The 22,235-nt window shown below is 42.4% G+C and overlaps 1 protein-coding gene across 1 annotated transcript in view; it reads left to right on the forward strand.

Annotated features, from left to right (window-relative positions):
* The window catches only part of Ppp1r14c (protein phosphatase 1 regulatory inhibitor subunit 14C), a 93,688-nt gene extending 71,948 nt beyond the window's left edge, over positions 1–21,740 (forward strand). Inside the window, exon 4 of the mRNA XM_048421850.3 lies at positions 20,169–21,740. Within this exon, the coding sequence (XP_048277807.3) occupies positions 20,169–20,243 (75 nt within the window). The 3' untranslated portion in view covers positions 20,244–21,740. The remainder of the gene's footprint in view (positions 1–20,168) is intronic.
* Positions 21,741–22,235: the final 495 nt, after the last annotated feature.

Below are 22,235 nucleotides of genomic sequence, written 5' to 3' on the forward strand. Positions count from 1 at the left end.
AGGAAAAATCCTGAACTTTTTCTTAAAACAGTGGTATGGCCCTATAGGATTTATGCTGAGCCCTTAGCTCCAGAAGTAGACTTATCCTCCAGTCATTGTCCTTGATAAGCAGCCCATGTAAGCCACTCCTGCACATTCTTTGTTAACCCTAAGAGGAATCTTTAAGCCTCCCTAAAGGGGTACATCCTGGTTTTCACAGGAATCTCTGCTTCCTAAATTGCAGTTCTGGAACCACAAATAAATGCCAGTTTGCTTCACAGACCGCCTGAGCAAATATTAAGACATAGCAAATATTCTTACGGTAGAATTATCTCTTTAGTGATTAGAAAATGGGAAATTAGCATTTCATTCTTTTCTGTCCTGTCAATCACTTTCCATGGTTGGGATATTTATGTGGACTTTACTTAGTATTGCTTGGATTGTGAATGCAAAGATTCTAAGAAATGCATTAATAAGCAAAGAACGAGTTACACATCCTAAAGTTGATAATTTGGAGCACTAGTGAACTTCTTTTGCTGAATGCAGACACAGGTGGACTTCGGGTAAAAAACAAATTCGTCTAGGAGCAGTGGTCAAATCTCTGAGATTAAGGGGACTGCCCTTGCAGCAAAATAAATTAAACTTTAAAGGCAGAAGTCCAGAAATCAAGCAGACAATGTGGTATCTGTGGCTTCAAGTTAAAGGAGGGAAATCAAACCCAGGGTGTAGTTAAGACCTCTGGGAAGTGACTCTGGCAGAAGCCACTGCGACAGCAGCGTGACAGACCTTACCTGGAGGTGATTCCTTAAGCCTCTTTTTAGATAATGAAAAGCAGGATCAATTATGCCACGCCAGCACAGGGAGAGAAAAGTAATCCCTGCCTGGCACCCAGAGGAAATGAACACCCATCCTTTTAGTGGTGAGTGAGATTGGATGGAGCTCGCTAGAGGGCTGTGTTGGCTGGGAGTATATCCCAGCATCCCCTGGGCTGAGCACACCTGGAAGCAGGATTCTGCCGTGGTGATTTGCTGTTTCCTGCCTGGTCTCCTGGGCAACTTGCACCGTTAAGGTAGTAAAATTCTGAAGTCATTTTTTTTTTGGATAATATCTGGCTGGTCCTCTTGTCAAGGTTTGAGCAGTTTCCAGGTGTCGCCATCACTCATCCAAAGCGGGTGCGACCAGCTTATCTAATCCTTGGTGAACTGAGAGGCTCTTCTGCTCTTCACCCTAGGGCACATTGCCTCATTCTTACCTTGGCTACTGCTCTAATTCGTTTTCTGTCGCTGTGATGAACATCATGACCAAAACCAGTATGACCACACCAACCGTTTGTCCTGAGAGTGACCCAAGGTGTTACCTATGAGCAATCTGATGGAAGCATTGTCTTGGTTGAGTTCCCCTCTTTCTAGACAACACTATTTTTCACTGTGTTGACGAAAAGCTAATTAGCACAAACTTGCACTTGAAGCCAGTTGTGGCGAACACCGGGAATCCCAGAACGTGAGACACTAAGGCAGGAGATGGCTGAATTTAAGTCTAGCCTGGGCTACTTAGCAAGACCCTGACTCACAAAACAAAACAAAACAACAAAACAAAAGCAAACATCAATAACAAACAAACCAAAACCTCAGAGAAACCCTTAGACTCCCAGGTAAGTTGGCAGTGAACCTAGGCCAGGGGTGGGTAGCTCCTTTCAATACGCAGTTTGGGGATGGTGGGTGTTCTTGAGAGCAAAGAGGGGAGAGCACATGGCCATGTGGGCATGGACTGGATTAGTGTCCCCTGTGTATCTCACCCTTAAGAATTCTCATGTGTTCTCCATCTCCTCTCTCAGCTCTGCACTCGGCTTCAGGTGGTATTTTCTTGAGAAACAGGTTAAGCATCCATAGCTCTTCCAGGCACACTTTGTTAAAGCTTGCCTCCCTGGCACTGTTCCTGTGGCTGGTGACACCGTTCTCCAAGGAGTGGCCTTTTAGAGTCCTTATATTGGGAAATACTTCTAATTAAAGAGTTTCTGTTTAGTATCTATTCATCTTATTTTTTTCTAAGTGGTGCAGAATGCTGGAAGCGATGACCTAAGTGTAGTTTATCTATAGAGCAGAGAGCTGTTACTTTCCTAGTTTCCAGGGACCCATCTTCTTCAAAGCAGCACACTGTCGCCAATGAGTGAAACAGATTAATTACTTTGGATGGCCCAGGAAGGCCCCCAGACACCTGGCTATGGGGATAATTACAAAGCATGTGTCCATCTGCTGCCTATGGCACAGGCTGGGGCAGGCTTGTGTGTGGGCAGTGGGGGCGGATGCTGAAAGCCAAAGGGCCCAGAAGGGATCAGAGTAGATGTGTTACAAATTCTGCATCTAGAAAGAGCCGTCTGTTCTCTGGGAGGCTGCCAGGGCCCCTTGGAACCTGCCTTGACTTTGTTTTCAGCTATCTAGTAATCTGGTGACTGCACGCTTTGGGAATTAACTTTTCAAACTCCTGGGAAAGCTAGCCTTTCCGTGATTGTATTGATTCCCCTGTCCTGCCCTCCATTCCTCTTCCCTCCCCTCTCTCCCTCTCCCCTACCATCCAGTCTTCTCTACTCTTCCCTCCCTTTTCTCTCTCATTATAAAAATAACACATAGGTTCCACTTTTTTATTACTCATTACGTATCCAGTCTTAAAGAAATACCCCTGAGAGCCTTCGGAGTTCCTTGGGTCAATGGATATTTTCTACAGTTTTCTCCCTAATGGACATTAAAGACCTTAGTGCTGCCCCCCCCAATCTATGTATTTTAATTTTACATATGTGAGTGTTGCTTGTTTGTGTGTCTGTGTCCCACATGCATGCCTGGTGTGGGTGGAGGCCAGAAGGGGGTGCTGGATCCCCTGGAACTGGAGTCATGGGCAGTTGTGAGCCTGGGTCCCCTGTAAGAGCAACAAGCACTCTTCTTAACAGTAGAGCCATGTCTCCAGGTCCCCATACCCCTTTCTTTACTTCCATGTCGCCACTGTATGCATTCACTCATTCTGTCAGGTCATTCTCTCCAGACCCTTGCCGGGCTTCTCCTAATGTCTTGTCTTGACCAAACAGCAATGTGGAATTAAACTGTTGTGACCACACAGGGGTGGCAAGCATACGCATAGATTATTCTGTGTTCTTTTTCAATTGATAATTATGTTACCAATTCTCTTTTTTGAAACCTTACTTATCTTGCCTATCAATGGTATTAACAATTGCATTAATTATTAATGCAATGGGATGTATATTTTGTTAATTCTTCCTCGTCATCTTTTACTATACAACATCTTTTCCACAAATTATTTCTATGTGTTTCTAAAAATTATTATTTTCAGAAATAATAATTTCTAAAAATTAGTGTGTGTGTGTGTGTGTGTGTGTGTGTGTGTGTGTGTGAGGGGGCACACATATGTACCAGGACACTCATGTGGAAGTCAGAAGGCAGTCTTCAGGAGTTGGTTCTTGATGTATTTATCTAGTTCTTTATCAGTAAAAAGTTGGGGGTCAGATATCAGGGTAAGAACCTGAATGATCAGAGAAGCGGTGGAGAAGTGACCAGTGACCTATCTCTGTTGTTCCTCCATCCACAAGGACCAAGACCCTCCCTAAGCCCCACCCTACTACTTCCTGTCTATCTAGCTTCAGTCCTTCCAAACTTCTATTTTAATTTTGCTCAGCTAGTCGCTACTTCCATCTCCTGATTCATAGCAAACTTTATTGTCAGAATGCAATCATAATATCACAGAACAGGGTCTCTTCCTCCACCTTGTTGAGGCAAGGTTTCTCTTGTTTCTGCCATGCTGCATGTTTTAGACTGGCTAGCCTGCAGTCGTCTGGCTGTCCTGCCGCTGTCACTCACTTCACTATAGAGCCCCAGGACCACAGCTCAACACCACTGGATCCAGCTTGTTTTTGTGTGTGGAGATTTTGAGGCTCAGACTCAGGTCACAGGCTTGCTCAACAAAGGCTTTATCTGCCAAGACATCTGTCTGGTTGTGTATAGCATTCTTTATCTCATTTATTTACTGTGTGCACTTATGTGTGCACCACAGTGTTTATGTGGATGTCAGAGGGATGCTACAAAAGTCAGTTTTCTCTTCTGCCACGCCTATAGTTATCCATTCTTCCACTGATAATTGCTTGTGTTGTGTTCAACTTTTAATTATTGAGAACACTAATATTACTATTGCCCTCATGTCTGGTATGCAAGAATTCTTCAAGAAATATAGGAGATGACTTTCCTCTTGGTTGCTGGGCTGGTTCTGTACTCCACACCAGTAAGTGTGAGAATTTTCTTCACCCTTATTTGCCAGTCTGATGAGATCTCATTGTTTCAGTAAATATTTCATCACTGCTGACTTGGGGGGGGGCGTATGCCTAACTAGCATTTGTGTGTGTCTGTGTGTATGTGCATTTGTGTGTGCACCTTTAGAAAATTCCATTTTGAAACTGTTGTTTTCTGTGTTTCTTTTAAATGTTGGCATTTTCATTATCGATTTTTAAAGAATTCTTTATATATGTGAATATCCAGGAGGACAATTCAGATTAGAATTTATTTCAAATTGTAATGACATTTATATATAGAAATTATAAGTTTGAATGTCAAGTACAGCAATGACATCTTTCATGATGAGTAATCTCTTAGAAGTTTATTTAAGAAATTGTTTATGGGGCTGGAGAAATGGCCCAGTGATTCAGTATACTTCCTGCTCTTGCAGAGGACCAGGGTTCGATTCCCAGCATCCACGTAGGGCAGCACACAACTGCCTGTAACTCCAGCTCAAGGGGATCTGGCCTCCATGGACCCTGTACTCACATGCACACACCCCAAATGCACATGATTAAAAATACTAAAAATAAAATATTTTGAATGAAATTGTTTGCTGCCATGGTTGTCTTAAAGATAATTTCATTGCATTCCACCTTAAACATTTATTTTTTTATGTATTTACTTTAACCATGCATTCAAAATCTATTCATTTTATCTGCCTGTAGAATGTGAGGTAGGGATCTAATTTGAAATCTTTTTATAATTTGATCTACTTTGACATCTTGCTATATTATACCTCACTGTTCCTAGCCTCCACTGTCCTGTAACGCCTTTCTGAGGGGGCACCAAGTTTCCCTTTCCGTAGGACCCACTTTTGGCTGCCTGCTGCTGGGAAGAGGCAATGAGCAAAACTGGAAGACAGGTTCCTATTCCCAGCACAAAATGCAGAGTCTCCCTGGGGACACAATATTTTGTGTCTCTCTCCTCCTTTTTCTGCCACAATGAAAAGGCTGCTCTTTGTGGCATGTGTATCTTCAGTAATTTTGTTTGTAATTAGACTGAAATCACCTAACTCGGCCGCTCAAAAAAAAGGAGTTCCTCATCCTAGGCGTCAATAGCACAAAGGCAGGGTTACCCAACCACCAGGTGGTGGTTCCAGGTTCCTTATGTCTTTGCATCAGCAGGGTGTTTGAGTCCTGATCTCATTACTCAGGAGCAGCATGACCTCAAGAAAGTCTCTAAATTAGTGACTCTCAACCTTCCTAATGCTGTGACCATTTAATACAGTTCCTCATGCTGTGATAACCTCAACAATAACGTTATTTTATAGCTACTTAAGAGTGATAATTTTGCTACTGTTATCAATCATAATAAAAATATCTGATATGCTAGGTACCGATATGCAACCTATGTGGAAGGGTCTTTTGACCTCCAAAATGGTCAAAACCCACAGGTTTGGATCTGCTGCTCTCAGTCGACATCCTGTTTTCTAAGACTTTGGCACTGATTAAGTCAGATAGTTCATGGCATGCCAGGTGGCATATGGACCAAGCTTCTTAAGCTTTTTCTACTTATAACCCCTTTCACCTGAGACATTTTTACATACCCATTATTACTATGACTTACTAATAATAAGTCAGAAATTTATCTTAAAATAATCATCATACACGCAAATCAGCATTTGTAAATAATAAAAGGAATTTGCATATGAATGAGATCAATGTGCTTTTATCTAACGCAATCCAATTCGAAGATTAATTTGATGCTTTCACGCTGAAGAATGTTGGTAGGAAAATACAAAAAGTCTTTGTTTTCCATAATTAAACCATTGTGTCTACAAGAGCAGACCCTTGTGTGCAATTCATGACATAAAGTAGCCTCAGGTCTGAGCTGACGAGCCTGCTAAGGCTACATAGTAACGCCCCATCTCAAAAACAAACCAACAAGATACCCCAAATCTGAGTCGAGGTGCTTCAGAGAGCATTTGGTGGCATTGTGTGGTTCAAGAATACATATGCGCAGCGCAAAATGTGACTGGCTTCTGGTCATAACCAAGGCTGTGGTGTAGTCGTGGTTCGTGACACAGGCGAACACGGCTTCATTATATGTGGATTATTAATTAAGTTTTGGATCACTTGGTTCAGAAACGTTTTAATGTCACTCATGTGTCACAATCCCCACATTCATTTCAGTGACCCACAAGGGGCTGCAGCACACAGTTCAAGAAGCATTGACCTGGAAGGTACCTTCGACAGGTGCTGAGTGCCAATGGAACATGGTACAGTTCCAAGCAAAATGCACACACCATGAAAAAGAAAAAGCTTTGTGTAAACTAAAATACATAAAGACTAAGTGTGACACTCCCAGGCTCAGATTCAAAAGAAGGAGTTGGAGCTGGGAGATGGTGGCAATTGTGGTGGTGCTGCTGCTGTTGCTGTGGGGGGGAGCACTTGTGTGACACATGTCTGTGACACATGCCTGTCTGTGCATGGTGTGGACTGTAGTGGGTGGTGGCTGTTGAGAAATGCTGCTGAAGGAATGTTTCCACATTCACTTCAAGCTCCTTGTGAAAAGGAGCAAATACTCACTTGCAAGCCCTTGAGAGGGGAAGTTACTTAACCCAAGTGGTTTGAAGTGGCTGATTTGTTACCTGCTGACTTTCAGATTGTAGAAGGAGAGGAAAGAGGCAGGAATCTGAGAAACTGTGGCCCTCCATTTGGAGGTACTGGGAGAGGCTTGTTGCATGGAAAGAGGCCACCTGGTTGTTCCTGTCTGCTCAGCCCCAAAATAATCACACAGAAACTATATTAATTAAATCACTGTTTAACCTATTAGCTCTTGTTTCTTATCAGCTAGCTCTTACATTAATTTAACCCATTTCTATTAATCTGTGTATCGTCACATGGCTGTGGCTGTGGCTTACTGGCCAAAGTTTTGGCATATCTGACTCTGGCGGCTCCATGGCGTCTCTCTGACTCTGCCTTCTTCCTCCCAGCATTCAGTCCAGTTTTCCCCCACCTATCTCTGATCTTTCCTATCGTGAGCTCAAAGCAGTTCTTTATTCATTAACCAATAAAAGCAACACATAGACAGAAGGATTTCCCACACCATTTCCCCTTTTCTGTTTAAACAAAAAGGAAGGCTTTACCTTTAACATAATAAAATTACATATAATAAAACAGGTACAATATTTTATCTACTTTATCTTTTATCATGACTAAAAAAACTATAGCTATAAGTATAAATTCTTAAACTTCATCAAAGACTCCAGAAGGATACAATATTACCTAAGTAAACAGGAAGTGCATTGTAAGAAACTTCCAAAACTCTAGAATTGACAGAGACTTCTTGCTGTCTGGACAGTCACTCAAAGTTCTTCTGTACTATTGGGGCATCCATCTTCAGCCTAAAGGCCCATAGTATCTACAAGACTTTTCCACAAAGTAGGAAATTTCAAAGATAGTTCCACCTATACTGGCAGTTTGTCTGTCACATTTTTCTGTGTCCTGCAGAATGTATAGCAGACTCTTTCATGAAACAGGAACCCCAAAGGACCATCTCACCTTTAGGCAAGTTCAGCAGTCTTTTCTCTGTGCGTCCTGCATGTCCAGTTAAGCAGTCAGGCAAGAGCAGTTTCTTGTCCAAATGGTTAACAAACTCCATAAGGAGCCTCTTCGATACCCATCTTCCTCTTGAAGTAGATTGGTGCTGCCAGGAGCAGATGCGTCTCATTGTCATAAAAAGTCCTAAGTTATTATGAACATTTTAAATGCCATATTCTGAAGGTCTCTGAAAGATTTGAAGAATACCTATCTAACTGAAATATATCTCAATACATCTAGAAAATCTAACTAACATAGCTACAAGCTTGACTATTATAGATGAGTAACTATTCTTTATATTTCTTAATTATACATTACATTTTTAAATGAACTACACAAACACAATACCTTAATCAAGATCAGGAATATATATTGAAACAATTAAAACAAAATTGACCTTAATTTGTATCAATAAACCAAGATCCATACCAATGCAAATTATTCATATCAATATCATTTCTCCCTTTAAATGTAAACAAACATTTATAGACAATATTTGGGAATATGGGCATAGTTTTGTCCATACTGCTTCCTGCTGATTGGGGGTATTGTCAGTCAGTTCTTTTATGATGTATCCTGTGTGCTAGGTTCATCTCAGTCAGCAGTTGGGCAAAGTAATTTTTTGAGGGCTGTTCAAAGCAACCTTTCAGAGGGTCATAGTCCTTCAAACCATATTGGTCTGGAAGCAATCCCCAGGTTCTCATCCTCTGTGGAAACAAGAAAAGAACCTCTTTTCCAAAGCAACATATTCTTAGACCCAAATTTGGAAGTCATGATACCTTTATAATATACATGCTGGTTTTGCTTAGCAGCCCATAAAATGAAATGTCTTTCTGTACTTAGCTCATTCACAGTTCAAAAATTCAAAGTTAGCACAGTAGTACACATAATCCAGACTCTCTGTGAATTTTCCACTTTTACGTGGCTTATTTTCTTTACTCCTTTTAATCCACCCTTTTTTAAAGCATTAATTTTATTTAATTACTCTCTATATTCTTTATCTTCTCAGGACAATTCAGCATAACTAATCCACTTTCAGGGTAACTAATCCACTGTTGAGAGAACTAATCCTCTCTTAGGATCATGCCATTAATCCACTCTGAGAATCTCAGAGCCCACTCACCTCTTCTGGGCCATATCTCTTAATACTGTCATAATAGTGATTCAAGTTTTACATGAATTTTGTAGGAAGTGTTTGAACCAGAGAAGACTGGACATAGCCTTAAAGTTAGGAATAGAAGTCTTGATCACAATGGTGGTGCTACCCAGACCTCGGGGCATGGTGGTTTACCTATCACGATGGTGGTGTTACACAGACCTTGGGGCATGGTGGTTTACCTATCATAATGGTGGTGCTACCCAAACCTTAGGGCATGGTTGTTTATCTATTACTATGATGGTGCTACCCAGACCTCGATGGTGGTGCTACCCAGACCTCAGAGCATGGTGGTTTATCTTACTCCCATTTTTAGAGGTCTCCTTCCCCAAGCACAGAGCTTGGTGCCTGTCTCGATAAGTCATCCTAGCCATATGAGAGCTGCAGAGAAACTTCTTCATGTCATGGCTTCTAGGGAAAGGAGCACCAGGAACAAGATACCTTGTGAGCTAACTCTTCCAGTGAGGCCCCACTTTCTAAAGTCTGGAGTACCTCCCAGAGTAGTTCCATTGACTGGGACCATACAGTCGATATAAGAACCTTTGGAGAAACACTTCCTAGTCAAACCATGGCAGTGGTGGCTGGTGACAAGGGGCTTGCACAGCACTTACTGTGATCTGGATTTTCCTAAGTACTTCTCACCTGTGAACTTGAGAGCAGTTTCACTAGCATCTCTCCCACTTGGAGGAGAGGGACACTGATTGTTGTGTGACTTCTCCTGGGGAGACAAGCAAATGTCTATTCACCCCGGATAGGGCACTGGTGGTGACAGAACAAAGAAAAGAGATCGTGCACCCAGTACAGGGAACCTGCGACTTTATGGGTGTTGCTTACAAGACTGAAAGGAAGAAATGTCATTCAAATCCTCCATAACAGTGACAGCCCAGGAGAGCTGCATCCTGGAGTGCCCAGCATAGCTCAGAGGCAGCTGGCTGGTGGGCACATCTTCCCTGTCTGGCAACTGTCACTACTTACATAACCTTGCGACAAGGTCTTGTGAATATGGAAACTTCTTGAGATCCTGGTGAAAATTTTACTTGAGGTCCTCTGTTCCCTTCAAGAGGGGATACTCCAAGTTGGAGGACTCAACTGAGCAAGAATACACAACCTTTACACCCTGCCATTTCTGGATGAGAATCGCCAATCCTTGCCATGTAATTGCACCATTTATTACTGAGTGTATACAGTTCAGCTCTTTTCTTCTAGAATAAACCCACTATGACTTTTTGAGGCATTTACTTCAAAGGATTCTTCCTGTGTTTGTAGCTAGGAGTCTTTATCTTCCATTCTCTGCTTCTTGGGCCTCAGTTCACTTTCCCGTCTTCAGCACCCTGGGCTCACACCTCCTTAAAAAGCAGCAAGAAGGTGTCTCTGGGAGCTATAATTTGTTTTGCCCTCTCCAGCTGGCCCACCAACACAGGCAGCTGTAGTTTGCCCTGCCCTCTCCATTGGCCCATTTACACAGGGAACAACCGGAGGATGACTCTAAGGTGGTGCCAGGCATCCCTTAGGTGGTACTTTGGGACCATTTGAGCAAAACTGGCTGAAGCAACTAGAAATAAAATATACAGTTCATCTTGAAACAGGGCTCAGAGAAAAATGTTTATTTGCCTTTTAAAAATTGTGCCCATTCATCCAAGTAGTCTTTTGATGGTCAAGAATCTAGAATGGCCAGATCTTAAAAACCACAGGAGACAGCCAGCTAATACAAGTTTCATAAAGAGAGAAAGAAGGGGAAGGTGGTAGAGGACAAATGGTTCCTCCAAAGCAATGTCTCTCTCCCTCCCTCCTTTCCTCACTCCCTCTCCTCTTCCCTCTCTCCCTCTTCTTTCTTCTCCATCTCTCTCCTCCTTTTTAAAAAATATTTTGAGTTAGGGTCTCACAATATAGCCTGGGTGGCTGGAACTTTTTATGTAGACCAGGCTGGTGTCAAATTCATAAAGATTCCGCTCCATCTGTCTCCCAAATGCTGAGGTCAAGGGCATACCTCATCCTGCCCCTGAGTAGTAAGTCTTGACGCTGCAAACCTTAGACTCACCAGGAAGCTCCTCTTTCAGAAACTCTCATTTGCCCTGGCATCAGAGAGAGAGTCCAGTTACAATATCCTTGTGCTGGCCGCCATAGCTATCCTTCTGCCAGTGTGCACACTTAACACTGCATCTGATGCCTTGTTTGATGGACATGTTTCTGTATCTTCCTCCCCAGCTGGCCTAGGAGCCCCTGAAATACAGGATTTCCAGCCACTTCCACTGAATAGCTCAGTACTTATGACAGAATCTTTTATGGAGCCCACCTAGGGCTAAGTATGGGCTTAGCCCATATTTGTCCAATTCAGATGGCATCAACAGTCCTGCATTCAAACATTTGTCTTCTGATTTAATATGAACAACTTGTGCTGAAGTAGAATATCAATCACTGTTAGCTTTCTTCTTTCTTGTGTGTAGCCCAGCCAGGGCCAGATCCTAGTACAGAATCCACAGCCACCAGGGAGCACCCCATCCATCATCACTCATCCATGTCACCAGAGAATGAAAGTCCCCAAAAGAATGAATTGCCCCTTTTGAGTATTGCAAAAGTCACAGCCTTTGTGCGTAGAGCATTGCCTTGAATGGCCTTCACTTTCCTATGGGACTCCTGCAGCTTGCAGTGGGAAGCGACTCCTCAGCATGCAGCGAGAAGCCACTTGCAGCCAATCTTTCTCTCAGCATGTGTAGTGCATGGGGCTTAGGAGAGAGGAAGCTATATAAAGGCAGTGGTAAATTGTTGGGCTTGGAAGCAGCCTATATTTTTAGATAAAACGTGCACAGAACAGTAGCCAGTAAAGAAATGTTCTGAGCAATAAAGCAAATCTCATACTGGCAGAGATTCAAGTCACACCCCAAGTAAGAGGGAAATGAGAATGTACTTTGTTTGTTTGTTTGTTTGTTTGTTTGGTTGGTTGGTTGGTTGGTTGGTTGGTTTTTCAAGAGAGAGTTTCTCTGTGAAACAGTCCTGGCTATCCTGGAATTCACTCTGTAGACCAGGCTGGCCTTGAACAGAGATTCACTGCCTTTGCCTCCTGAGTGCTGAGATTAAAGGTGGGTGCCACACCCGGCAAAAAGATATTTTGAAATTGAATGAAAATGAAAGACGTGTTGAAGCAGTGCCTGGAGGGGAATAAACGTCACTAAATGTCTTTGCTAGAGCATCTCTTAGTCGGTCTGAGGTTGTGGCTCAGCTGGTAAAGGGCTTATCTAGCATGGGTGAAGTCCTGGGTTTGATTCCCAACGCCATATGAACTGGGTGTGGTGTCGTTTGGTTTGCCTGTCATCTCAGCACTAGGGATGTGGAAGTAGGCAGGAGGCTCAGGAGTTCAAGGTCACCCTCAGCTACACAGTGAGTTTGATGCCAGTTTGGATTACATAAGACTCTGCCTCAAAAAAAAAATTTAATGAATAGATAATAGGATTTTCTCTAAGCTTATCTCATCTAGTCCCTGGTAGATGGGTGTAGCCTTGAGAGAAGCCATTGGTAGAGACGGTGTGCCAGAAGCCAAGCAGGACATGCATTTCACTTGAGCTATTTGTTTGCTTTTCTAAAAACCAAGAAATCGAGTTCAGAGCTAGAGAGAGCTGTGTCTTACAGTAAGGGGACAGCAGAACCCAGTTCCTGTGGTCACAGATGTCCCAAATTGGCAAGTATTTGAACATAACGATCACCCTTCAAAATCCAGCATCACTCTTTTGGGGAAGGGTGAGACCACACATCCCACCCACGGTCACACAGTCATGTAAAATACTCATCCTATGCACTCTTTTCCTTCCTATTTTTGTCGCTAGTCTTCCAAATTGTAAATAAATGGTAATGTATCCATTTGGGCACTAAATATGATGGAGCGTTAATGGGAAGTCTCTATGCTTCACGCCTGGCTGGGAAACATGAACAAAGGCGCCCCCAAGGGTCCTGTGCGAAACTGCAGTGTGAAATCTGTGTGCAATTGCGAAAGTTAGCAGAGGCATAGAAACAGGCTTCATCCTCTATTTAGAGTTAGACTGAGCTGTGGAGGCGGGACCCTTTAAGCTCCATGGAGGCAGAACAAGGGAGCCATGGGGTTGCAGGAAACGAAGTGTGAGTGTGTGGCATAGACTTGGCATGCTATTAGAAAAGGATTGTGGGAGTGGGGCAGCAGGGACTTCCCGGAATAGTGTGAGCTGAGTGTAAACTCATATGTTTATTCTAAAATTCTTAGGGTAATTTAAAGGGCCTATAATGGCCAAAAACATTTGGAGAAAAGTCACCAAAATTGGCAAAATGACATTACCTAATATCATCAGGACTTACAGATTGTATTTGCAGAGACACTGTGCTATTGTTATAAAGAAAGGCAAATGAATAGATTTAGCTCTTCCACACCTAACCCATACCAAAGAAATGGAATCATATTTCATCTAAAGACATACATACATATATGTATGTATGTATGTATATATGTGTATGTATATGTATACGTGTGTGTGTGTGTGTGTGTGTGTGTGTGTGTGTGTTTTAAGCCATCTTATTTGTAACAGTCTACACCAGAAACAACAGATTTCGTCAGTGGGTGAATGGATAAACCACTTGTGGTACATCTATAAAACAGAATACTATTTGGCAATCAAAAGGAAGGGACTCTTAATATATACCACAGTACTGCCAGATTCCCAAAATAGGCTGTCTGAAAGAAGTTAGATAAAAGGGCATGCAATGTTAGGATTCCAATTATGTGATAGTCTAGTTAGTTAAAAGCTAACATATAGTCAGAATACAAAGCCATGTTTCCCTGGGGTTGGGAGAAGAGAGGGAGTATAGAGTCATGGAGAAATTTCTGAACCTTGGTATGTCTGTTATGATTGTCTAGATCAGTGGTTCTCAGCCTTCCCAATACTGCGACCATTTATTACAGTTCCTCGTGCTGTGATGCATGTCTTCAAAGGCCATTCATTATACAGATTCCAAAAGGCTATTTCAGACTCTTAAATTAAATCACATTGCTCTATGCTTCAAGTCCTTCTGTGGCTTTCCGTGGCAAAGACAAGACTCTGCTATGTGGCGAACTAGGTCCTGACTGTCTGGCCCTATGAACTTCAGTATTTCCCTACCCACTCACCCTGGCATTCTGTTCCAGGGACACCCATCTCCTGACTTACTCATTTGAAGGTCTCTGTACTTGTACTGTCACCAAGCCCCTCCAAACCTCCTCTAAAGATGGCCAGTTTCCTGAGTAGGGTTTCTATTGCTGTGAAAAGACACTGTGACCATGGCAACTACTACAAAGGAAAAGGTTTAATTGTGGTGACTCACTTACAGTTTAGAGGTTTAATCGATTATCATCATCATGAAAACAAGGCAGCATGCAGGCAGACATGGTGCTTAAGCAGGTGTTGCGAGTTCTTGCATCTTGACACACAGGCAGCAGGAAGTGGTCTGAGATACTTGGTGTGGCTTGAGCATATAAGACCTCAAAGTCTACCCTCCACAGTGTCATACTTTCTCCAACAAGGTCATACTTACTCCATCAAAACCATACCTCCTAACAATGCCACTCCCTTTAGGAGCCATTTTCTTTCAAACTACCACACCAACTAATTCGGGCCCCAGTTCATAGGTCACTTCTTCAAAGAGACAGCCCCCCCCATCTAAATCTGTGTCCTCAGTTTAAGGCTAGTTTTTTTAAAAAAACAATAAATAAATAAATGGGCTGTATTGTCACTGGCTGAAAGTATGTTTGAGATACAGACATAGAGCCATTTAGGTATTCTTTTTTTTTTTTTTTTTTTTTTTTTGAGTAATATCTTCATTTTATTTTTTTTTTTTTTGTACATTTTATTAAATTATAAAAGTTTCCATTTCCGCCCCCCCTCCCAACACCCTCCCACTCCCCCTACTCCCCCTCCTCCTCCCTCTTCGTCCCCCAGGGCAGTCAGGGTTTCCTGCCCTGTGGGAAGTTCCAGTTCCTTCCCCCTCCCTCCAGGTCCAGGAAGGTGAGTGTCCAAACAAACTGGATCCCCAAAATCCATTATATGTAGAGGAAACAGGTCCCAATGTCATAGTCAATGGCTTTTCAAAAAGACTTCGGGTCAGCCACAGTCAGAGAATCCGGCCAAATTCGGAGAGTCTGGTTAGATCACGTCCTCGTTCAGTCCCGGTCCAACTGGCCTTGGTAAACTCTCATCAGATCCGTTCCCTTGTATCAGTGGGTGATAGCATCCCTCGCAGTACTGATTTCGTTTTTCATGTTCTTCCTCCATCTGCTCCTCATTTGGACCTCGGGGGGCTCAGTCCGGTGTTGCAATGTGGATCTCCGACTGTATCGCCGTCCTTCGTCAGATGAAGGATCTATGGTGATAAGCAAAATATACATCAGTATGGTCATGGGCCACGGCCGATTCAGGCACCCTCTCCTCTGTCCAGAGAGCAATCTGGGGGATCTCTCCTTGGACCTGGGATCCCATATATAATCAAGTCTCCTGTAAACCCTAAGATGGCTCCCTTAGTTAAAATATAATCTTCCCTGATCCCATATTCATCCTTCCTCCCTCCCCCCCCCCATCCCAGGCCACCAAGCTTTCCCCGTTCTTCCCCTACTCCCTTCTCTCTAACCTTCTCCCCTTCCATCGACCCTCCCTCCCCCCCATGCACCCGAGGTTACCTGGGACTCTTGTCTATTTCCTACCTCCTGGTGGATAGCTAAATAATCTTCATCAGGTTCATCTTCTTAATTAGCTTCTCTAGGATCACGAATAATAGGCTCAAAGACCTTTAATTATGGTTAGAATCCACTTATGAGTGAATACATACCGTGTTCCTCTTTTTGGTTCTGGCTTACCTCACTCAGTAAAGCGTTTTCTATTTCCATCCATTTGCATGCAAAATTCAAGATGTCATTGTTTTTTACCGCTGAGTAAAACTCTAATGTGTATATGTTCCACACCTTTTTTAACCATTCTTCTATTGAGGGGCACCTAGGCTGTTTCCAGGTTCTGGCTATTACAAATAGTGCTGCTATGAACATAGTAGAACAAATGCTTTTGTAGTATGTTCGGGAATCTTTAGGGTATATTCCCAAGAGTGGAATTGCTGGGTCCTGAGGGAGGTTGACTCCCAGTTTCCTGAGAAACCGCCACACTGATTTCCACAGTGGCTGCACGAGTTTGCATTCCCACCAACAATGGATGAGTGTTCCCCTCACCCCACAACCTCTCCAGCATAGGCTATCATTGGTGTTTTTGACTTTAGCTATTCTGACAGGTGTGAGATGGTATCTCAAAGTGGTTTTGATTTGCATTTCCCTGATCGCTAAGGAGGTTGAGCATGACCTTAAGTGTCTTCTGGCCATTCGAAGTTCATCTGTTGTGAATTCTCTGTTAAGTTCAGTACCCCATTTTTTAATTGGGTTAATTAGAGTTTTAGTGCCTAGTTTCTTGAGTTCTTTGTATATTTTGGAGATCAGACCTTTGTCTGATGAGGGGTTGGTGAAGATCTTCTCCCAGTCAGAAGGCAGCCTTTTTGTCCTACTGACAGTGTCCTTTGCTTTACAGAAGCTTCCCAGTTTCAGTAGATCCCATTTATTCATTGTTTCTCTTATTGTCTGTGCTGCTGGGGTCCTACTTAGGAAGAGGCCTCCTGTGCCTAAATCTTGTAGACTACTTCCCACTTTCTCTTCTATCAGGTTCAAAGTGGACGGATTTAGGTATTCTTGATTAGAAATCCTTGAGTCTTCCTGGAGCATCATCTGGAAAATAAATTGAGACTTTCTGGACAAGTATCATGGCCACATTTCCATATGGAGACTACATATTGGTCTTGTTTTTCACCTACTCAACTGAGCACCCAAATGCACAAATTAAATAAATAATTTAAGCAGGCATTTATGTATTTGTGTTAGTCAGGACTCAAAATGAACAGAACTGGTCTATATTAAAGAGGAGTGTTGTTAGACTGACCTCCAGGATCCAGTCTGGTCAGTGCAAGGGTGGTTGTCACGATGGGATAGCCAGCGAACTCAGTAATGTTTAGTCAGCAAGGCTGGATGTGTGAGCAGTCTCTATCTAGGGCTGGAGACCCAGAGGGTTCCTGGAGAGCTAATGGTTTTCAGTCTATGCTGGAATCCTGAAGAAGATGGGTTTAATACCTGCTGCTGCAGCAGGATAAACAAGCTTGCCGGTCAGAAGGCAAGCAGACAAAAACTAAAGGATTCCTTCTTCCGTGGTATTTTATGTGGGCTGCACTAGAAAGTGTAGCTCAGATTTAGGGTGGGTCTTCCTACCTCATAAAATCTGATTAATAAAATCCCTCGGAGGTGTTGCCTAGTAACATGGATTTTAGTTGATTCTGAATGAAATCAGATTGATTGACCACCAAGATTAATCGTCACATGTACAGACAGTATATTAAGTCTATTAAAGTTATGTTTCTGTAAAATCAAAATGAAGGATGAGCAAGGTGACTCAGAGGATAAAGACACTTGCTGCCAAGTTTGAGTTTGATCCCTGGTACCACTTGGTGGAAGAACAGAACCAAAACCCCAAGGTTGTCCTCTGGTCTACATGTCTGTTGTGTAGACTAATACACAACCACTAATACAAAACTAATACAAAACCACGTATTAGTTTTATACTAGCAGACTATTAAAAGTCAGATGGTGGTGGTAGGTAGGTAAAGTATCACATGCTAAAGCTTATTATGAGTTGGGGTCAGAGAACAGTGCAGGACTGACAGAGCCTGGGTCTTAATGACTACAGGTATAGCTGGCAGGAAGAGACTGCCGAAGAGCCAGGTTTTGAAAGGTCCCCACATAGTTAAGCCATGATTCTTCCATAAGATCAGTCTATCCGTGTCTACACTCGGTTGGCCCTGGTATGACACATAATTCTCTCTTTGCTCACTGGCCAGAAAGTCCAGCTGGCTACCAGCTCTGTCTTTACAAACACAAAATAGGAAAAAGATGCGATTATTTCTTAATACATTTGACTTTGATGGCAGAAGAACATTTGAAAATACGAGACAAAAATGACAGCTTCTTATCAGTACAAAATAGGAATTGTAGATCAGTGCTCAGTCTTTGGTTTTTGGTCTCTAGGCAATCTCTGGAACTAGGGATATGACTCCATCTCTGGGGTGTTTGCCTAACATGCTCGAAGCCCTGGGTTTCACCCCAGCTGTGTACAAATCAGTTACGGATGCAGTTCAGATCAGGAAATCACTTCAGTGAGTCTCCCGAGCATTTCTTTGTGAATAAATTTGGTGAGAATAGAAAGCAGAAACATGTGCACAGCAGGGATTTATTCTGCGAGTTTAAATGCAGGCAATGTGTAGGCACCGATCTGCAACATCAAATGGGATTTTGTTTGTTTGTTTATTTGTTTGTATGATTTACAGAAGAAGAAAAAATCTCAAGGATCCTTGGAAGGCCCCAGAGCAGGACTTCTAAAACCTTCTCTACTAGCAGTACCTTTTCATACAAGAATTTCTCTGTAATTAGTATATTATTTGTACTTATTCTTGGGTAATTTCATACATGCACACAATGTATTTGTCTTAGAAAAATTTATGCAACTCTACTATATAGGTGTTTAAAACAGGGATACAAATAAAACACGGACTGACAGTAAATCATAAAGACGTTTATAAATTATGAAGAAATTTATTTTAAAACAATTCTTTGTTCTATATATAAATATACTTTTACCATGTATTAAAACAAAAACAGTTTCTTATTCCAACTATGTACTTGGTTATTTTTACATAAAGAGGTAAACATGGTTGATTATTTGAAACTTCAGGGTGTGGAACATTTCAGTAGTTTCTTCCAGAATGCGTTGATATGGCCCAGTGGTTCTTAACCTTCCTCACACTGTGATTCCTTAATACAGCTCCTCATGTTGTGGTGACCCCTAACCATAAAGTTATGTTCACTGCTGCTTCATAGCTGTAGCTTTGCTACATTATGAATCATAATATAAATAATCTGTGTTTTCTGATGGCCCCTGTGAAATTCAACCCCCAAAGGGGTCATGGCCCACAGGTTGAGAACTACTGATCTAACCCATACAGAGAACACAGACACTTCACAGAACTGCTTAGTACAAAGTGACAGAAGTCCATTTAGGGTCATTTAAAAATTGTTGGAAATTCCATCCCAATCTTAAGCCAAAATGCACTAAATGATTGTGTGTGTGTGTGTGTGTGTGTGTGTGTGTGTGCATGCATATATAAGCAACTCAATCAGCATTTTTTTAGAAATCAAAGCTTTCAAGATGATATAGTAGAAAGATATAATAATTTGACATTTCTATGATAGACAGTAGAAATTAATAAAAGTTTTTTTTCTATAATTAAAACATTATGCTTCTCTCATGCCAGAACACTTGGGGTGCACAGCAAAAACACTGGGGTGCATCAGGTGCCACTAGGAATGCCTGGAGCTTCTAATACATGTGATTCTGCCGTCATCCCGGGCCTCGTGTGCACCAAAACCTTGCACTGTTGACAAATGTTTCATGGCTGCCAGACTTGGTTGCATGGCCTCACCCACGTGAGGTCACTGTCTACAGTTTAAGCAGTTGGAGAGACTGATTTTCAGTAGCATCAGTCTCACTTGGGAGCTTGCCAAAAAGGCACCTTGTCACTTTTCAAAGTCATGTACTGAGCCAGATGCACCAAAGTGGACTGAGCAGCCTGTCACTAAATCCCCTGGGTAGATCTGATAATCAGCTGTGAGAACCAATGGCCCAGCTTTGCTGACCCAGGTACAGTCTAGGGCCATCTGCTACTAGTTGGAAATGACAGAATCTTTGGTTCTAACCTGGCCCTACACAGTTAGGATCACAAGATGTCTAAGTGTATTCCTACACATTGTTGGACTGAGTTCAGAAATCACACGTAGAATCTACATGGGTGATGTCTGTCAGTGACATCACCTGACTTTTTCCCTACAAAGAGCAGAGCAAAAAGAAGGCCTTGGGCTATGAAATTTGCAGACATTGCAGCTTCCTAAAACTTCCTTTGCTATTTTACATCCGAGTTTCAACCTCCAAGCAGATTCACGCACTGCACTTGACATCAGTGACACCAGGCACAGTCACAAGCACAGGTTTTAATAACATGGCCTCTTGTATTAACTTCCTTGATGTCTTTTAGGAATTCATCAGGGAGCTGCTCTCCCGGATAAGAGGCATGAGGAAGCTGAGCCCTCCCCAAAAGAAGAATGTATAATTTTGGAACAGGGTAGAATTCTCTCGGAGACGAAGAAAGCGACCTGGAATTTGGACTTTACGAAGACTTTTATTAAATAACCATAGTTGTCTTTTACAAACAACATTTTTTGGTGTGTATGTGTGTGGAGGGGGGGTTAGACATTTATTCAAAAGTGTTCTTTCTTTTGTTACTTTAAAGGGTTTTTGTTACTGTAATATTTTAATGGCAAAGCTGTCACAACTTGGACTGCAGCCCAAGCAAAGACTGTAAAAACAGATGCATCTGTAAGGATGAGCAAAGCCAGGCAGTGTTTTCGGTAAGGACTCAGCTGTAATTAGGATCTTACTCTACAGGGAAGACGGTTTTCTTGTGGTCAGTTTGATGAGACATTTTTAAGTTATACATTTGACTGAGATGTCAAAAATGTCTCATGGTTGTATATATATATCTACAAACTCTAAGTCAAAAATAGAATGTGACCTATATCTCACGTTGATGGAATAAACCTGTGCCTGTCCTGTTAGAAGAGGTCACAGGATGTGTGTTTTCAAGATGCCTCTGGGCATCCTCCATAAAAATGTGGTCTACCTTCGGCATCCACTTTCTGCGCCAAAATGGAAGAATTAGGTGTGTTCATTATTATAATGAGCCATATGACACACATGTTGAGTTGGTCAAGGGCTTACTATATGGACTTTCTATTTTTTTTCTTCTTCATTGGTTGAGATGCTTCGCCAGGTCAAGTCCTTATTGCCTCATTGTGGTCTTTTGAAGTTTTATGAACTTTTAATTTCAAGAACCAACCAGATTTCTAAATAAATGCACACTTTCTGAAGAGAGTTTTGCAATGGAGAAAGGAAGCCCCATGTAGCAACGGGTTCTCTACTTTCAATGCAATACTGTGTATTATCTCTGTCAGTGAAAGCCGGCCAAAGGGAAGCCAACAGATTGAACCTCTTCCTCCTTAGAAGTAGATTTTGGCCCCTTCTGTGCTTGGATACCATCAGTCTGGAAGTGTAAACTGAGTATTGAGAAAATGTAGAGATGGGAAGACCCCCACAAGATGCTTTTTGGTTTAGAAGCGTGGCTTCATCTCTGGTTTCTCTCAGTGGTTCATGGTCCTAATTGTGACTTTGATTTCCATGTTGGGAGCTAGGCCTGAGTGCCTACCCTTATCCCTCAGTTATATACCAGCTCTTTAGAGAAGAATTAAAATTCATATGGGATGTAGGCGGGGTGAAAAGTGAGTAGAAACCCTTCCTTCCTTCCAGGAAGCCCCTACTGCCTCCCCCTGGAAACCCTGCCTGCTGTAAGAAGTCTCCAGGTGGCCCTGTCTGAAGACAGGGACCAGGCATTTTATATCAAGGGTGCTTTGAACATATTTTATTTTTTAAAAGAACTATGTTTGTGAATTTTCTGTATACTGGCAAGCTTTTGAAAATGTATTTAATTTTGTAATGTTTACCAATGATTTATTTACAAGCTATTTACTCAAATAAAGGGAGATGCTTACAAGCTTGTCTGTGCGTATGATTGCAGACTATGCAAGGCCGTGTTCACTTTGCTGCCTTCTCTGCAGATGAAGAGACCGAGTGCTCATTTTCCAAGTATGTGCCAGCATTTAATCAAGACATTTTTCTTGGTGTCTTCAGCAGAGGACCCACCATGTTCTTGGACTGGGAAGGAAACAAGACCAGCGATGTGTACTCAGCCCTGTGGGCTCCTGTTCCAAGGCTCTCCCAAGCTGTGCCCATTCATTTCATTCAGACTCCCCTTTTCCCATCCGAGACAAGCCTGTAAGAATTTGAAATTAAAAAAGAATTCCAGTTGTTAATAGAATGCCATGCACATTAAGAGTCAGGAATATGTGATATGTGCAGGATTTTTATCAGGCTTGACCAGCCGGCGTTATGTTCAGCAGGTCAAGCAGGAGTCCCGTTTCCTCCCGAGGTCTCTCGTCCCACTTGTGCGTGCTCTGGCCTTGCTTCTCTCCCTTGCTCATTGGCATCA

Source organism: Myodes glareolus, chromosome 1 (genome assembly GCF_982192425.1).
Source record: "Myodes glareolus chromosome 1, mMyoGla1.1, whole genome shotgun sequence".
Lineage (NCBI taxonomy): Eukaryota > Metazoa > Chordata > Mammalia > Rodentia > Cricetidae > Myodes > Myodes glareolus.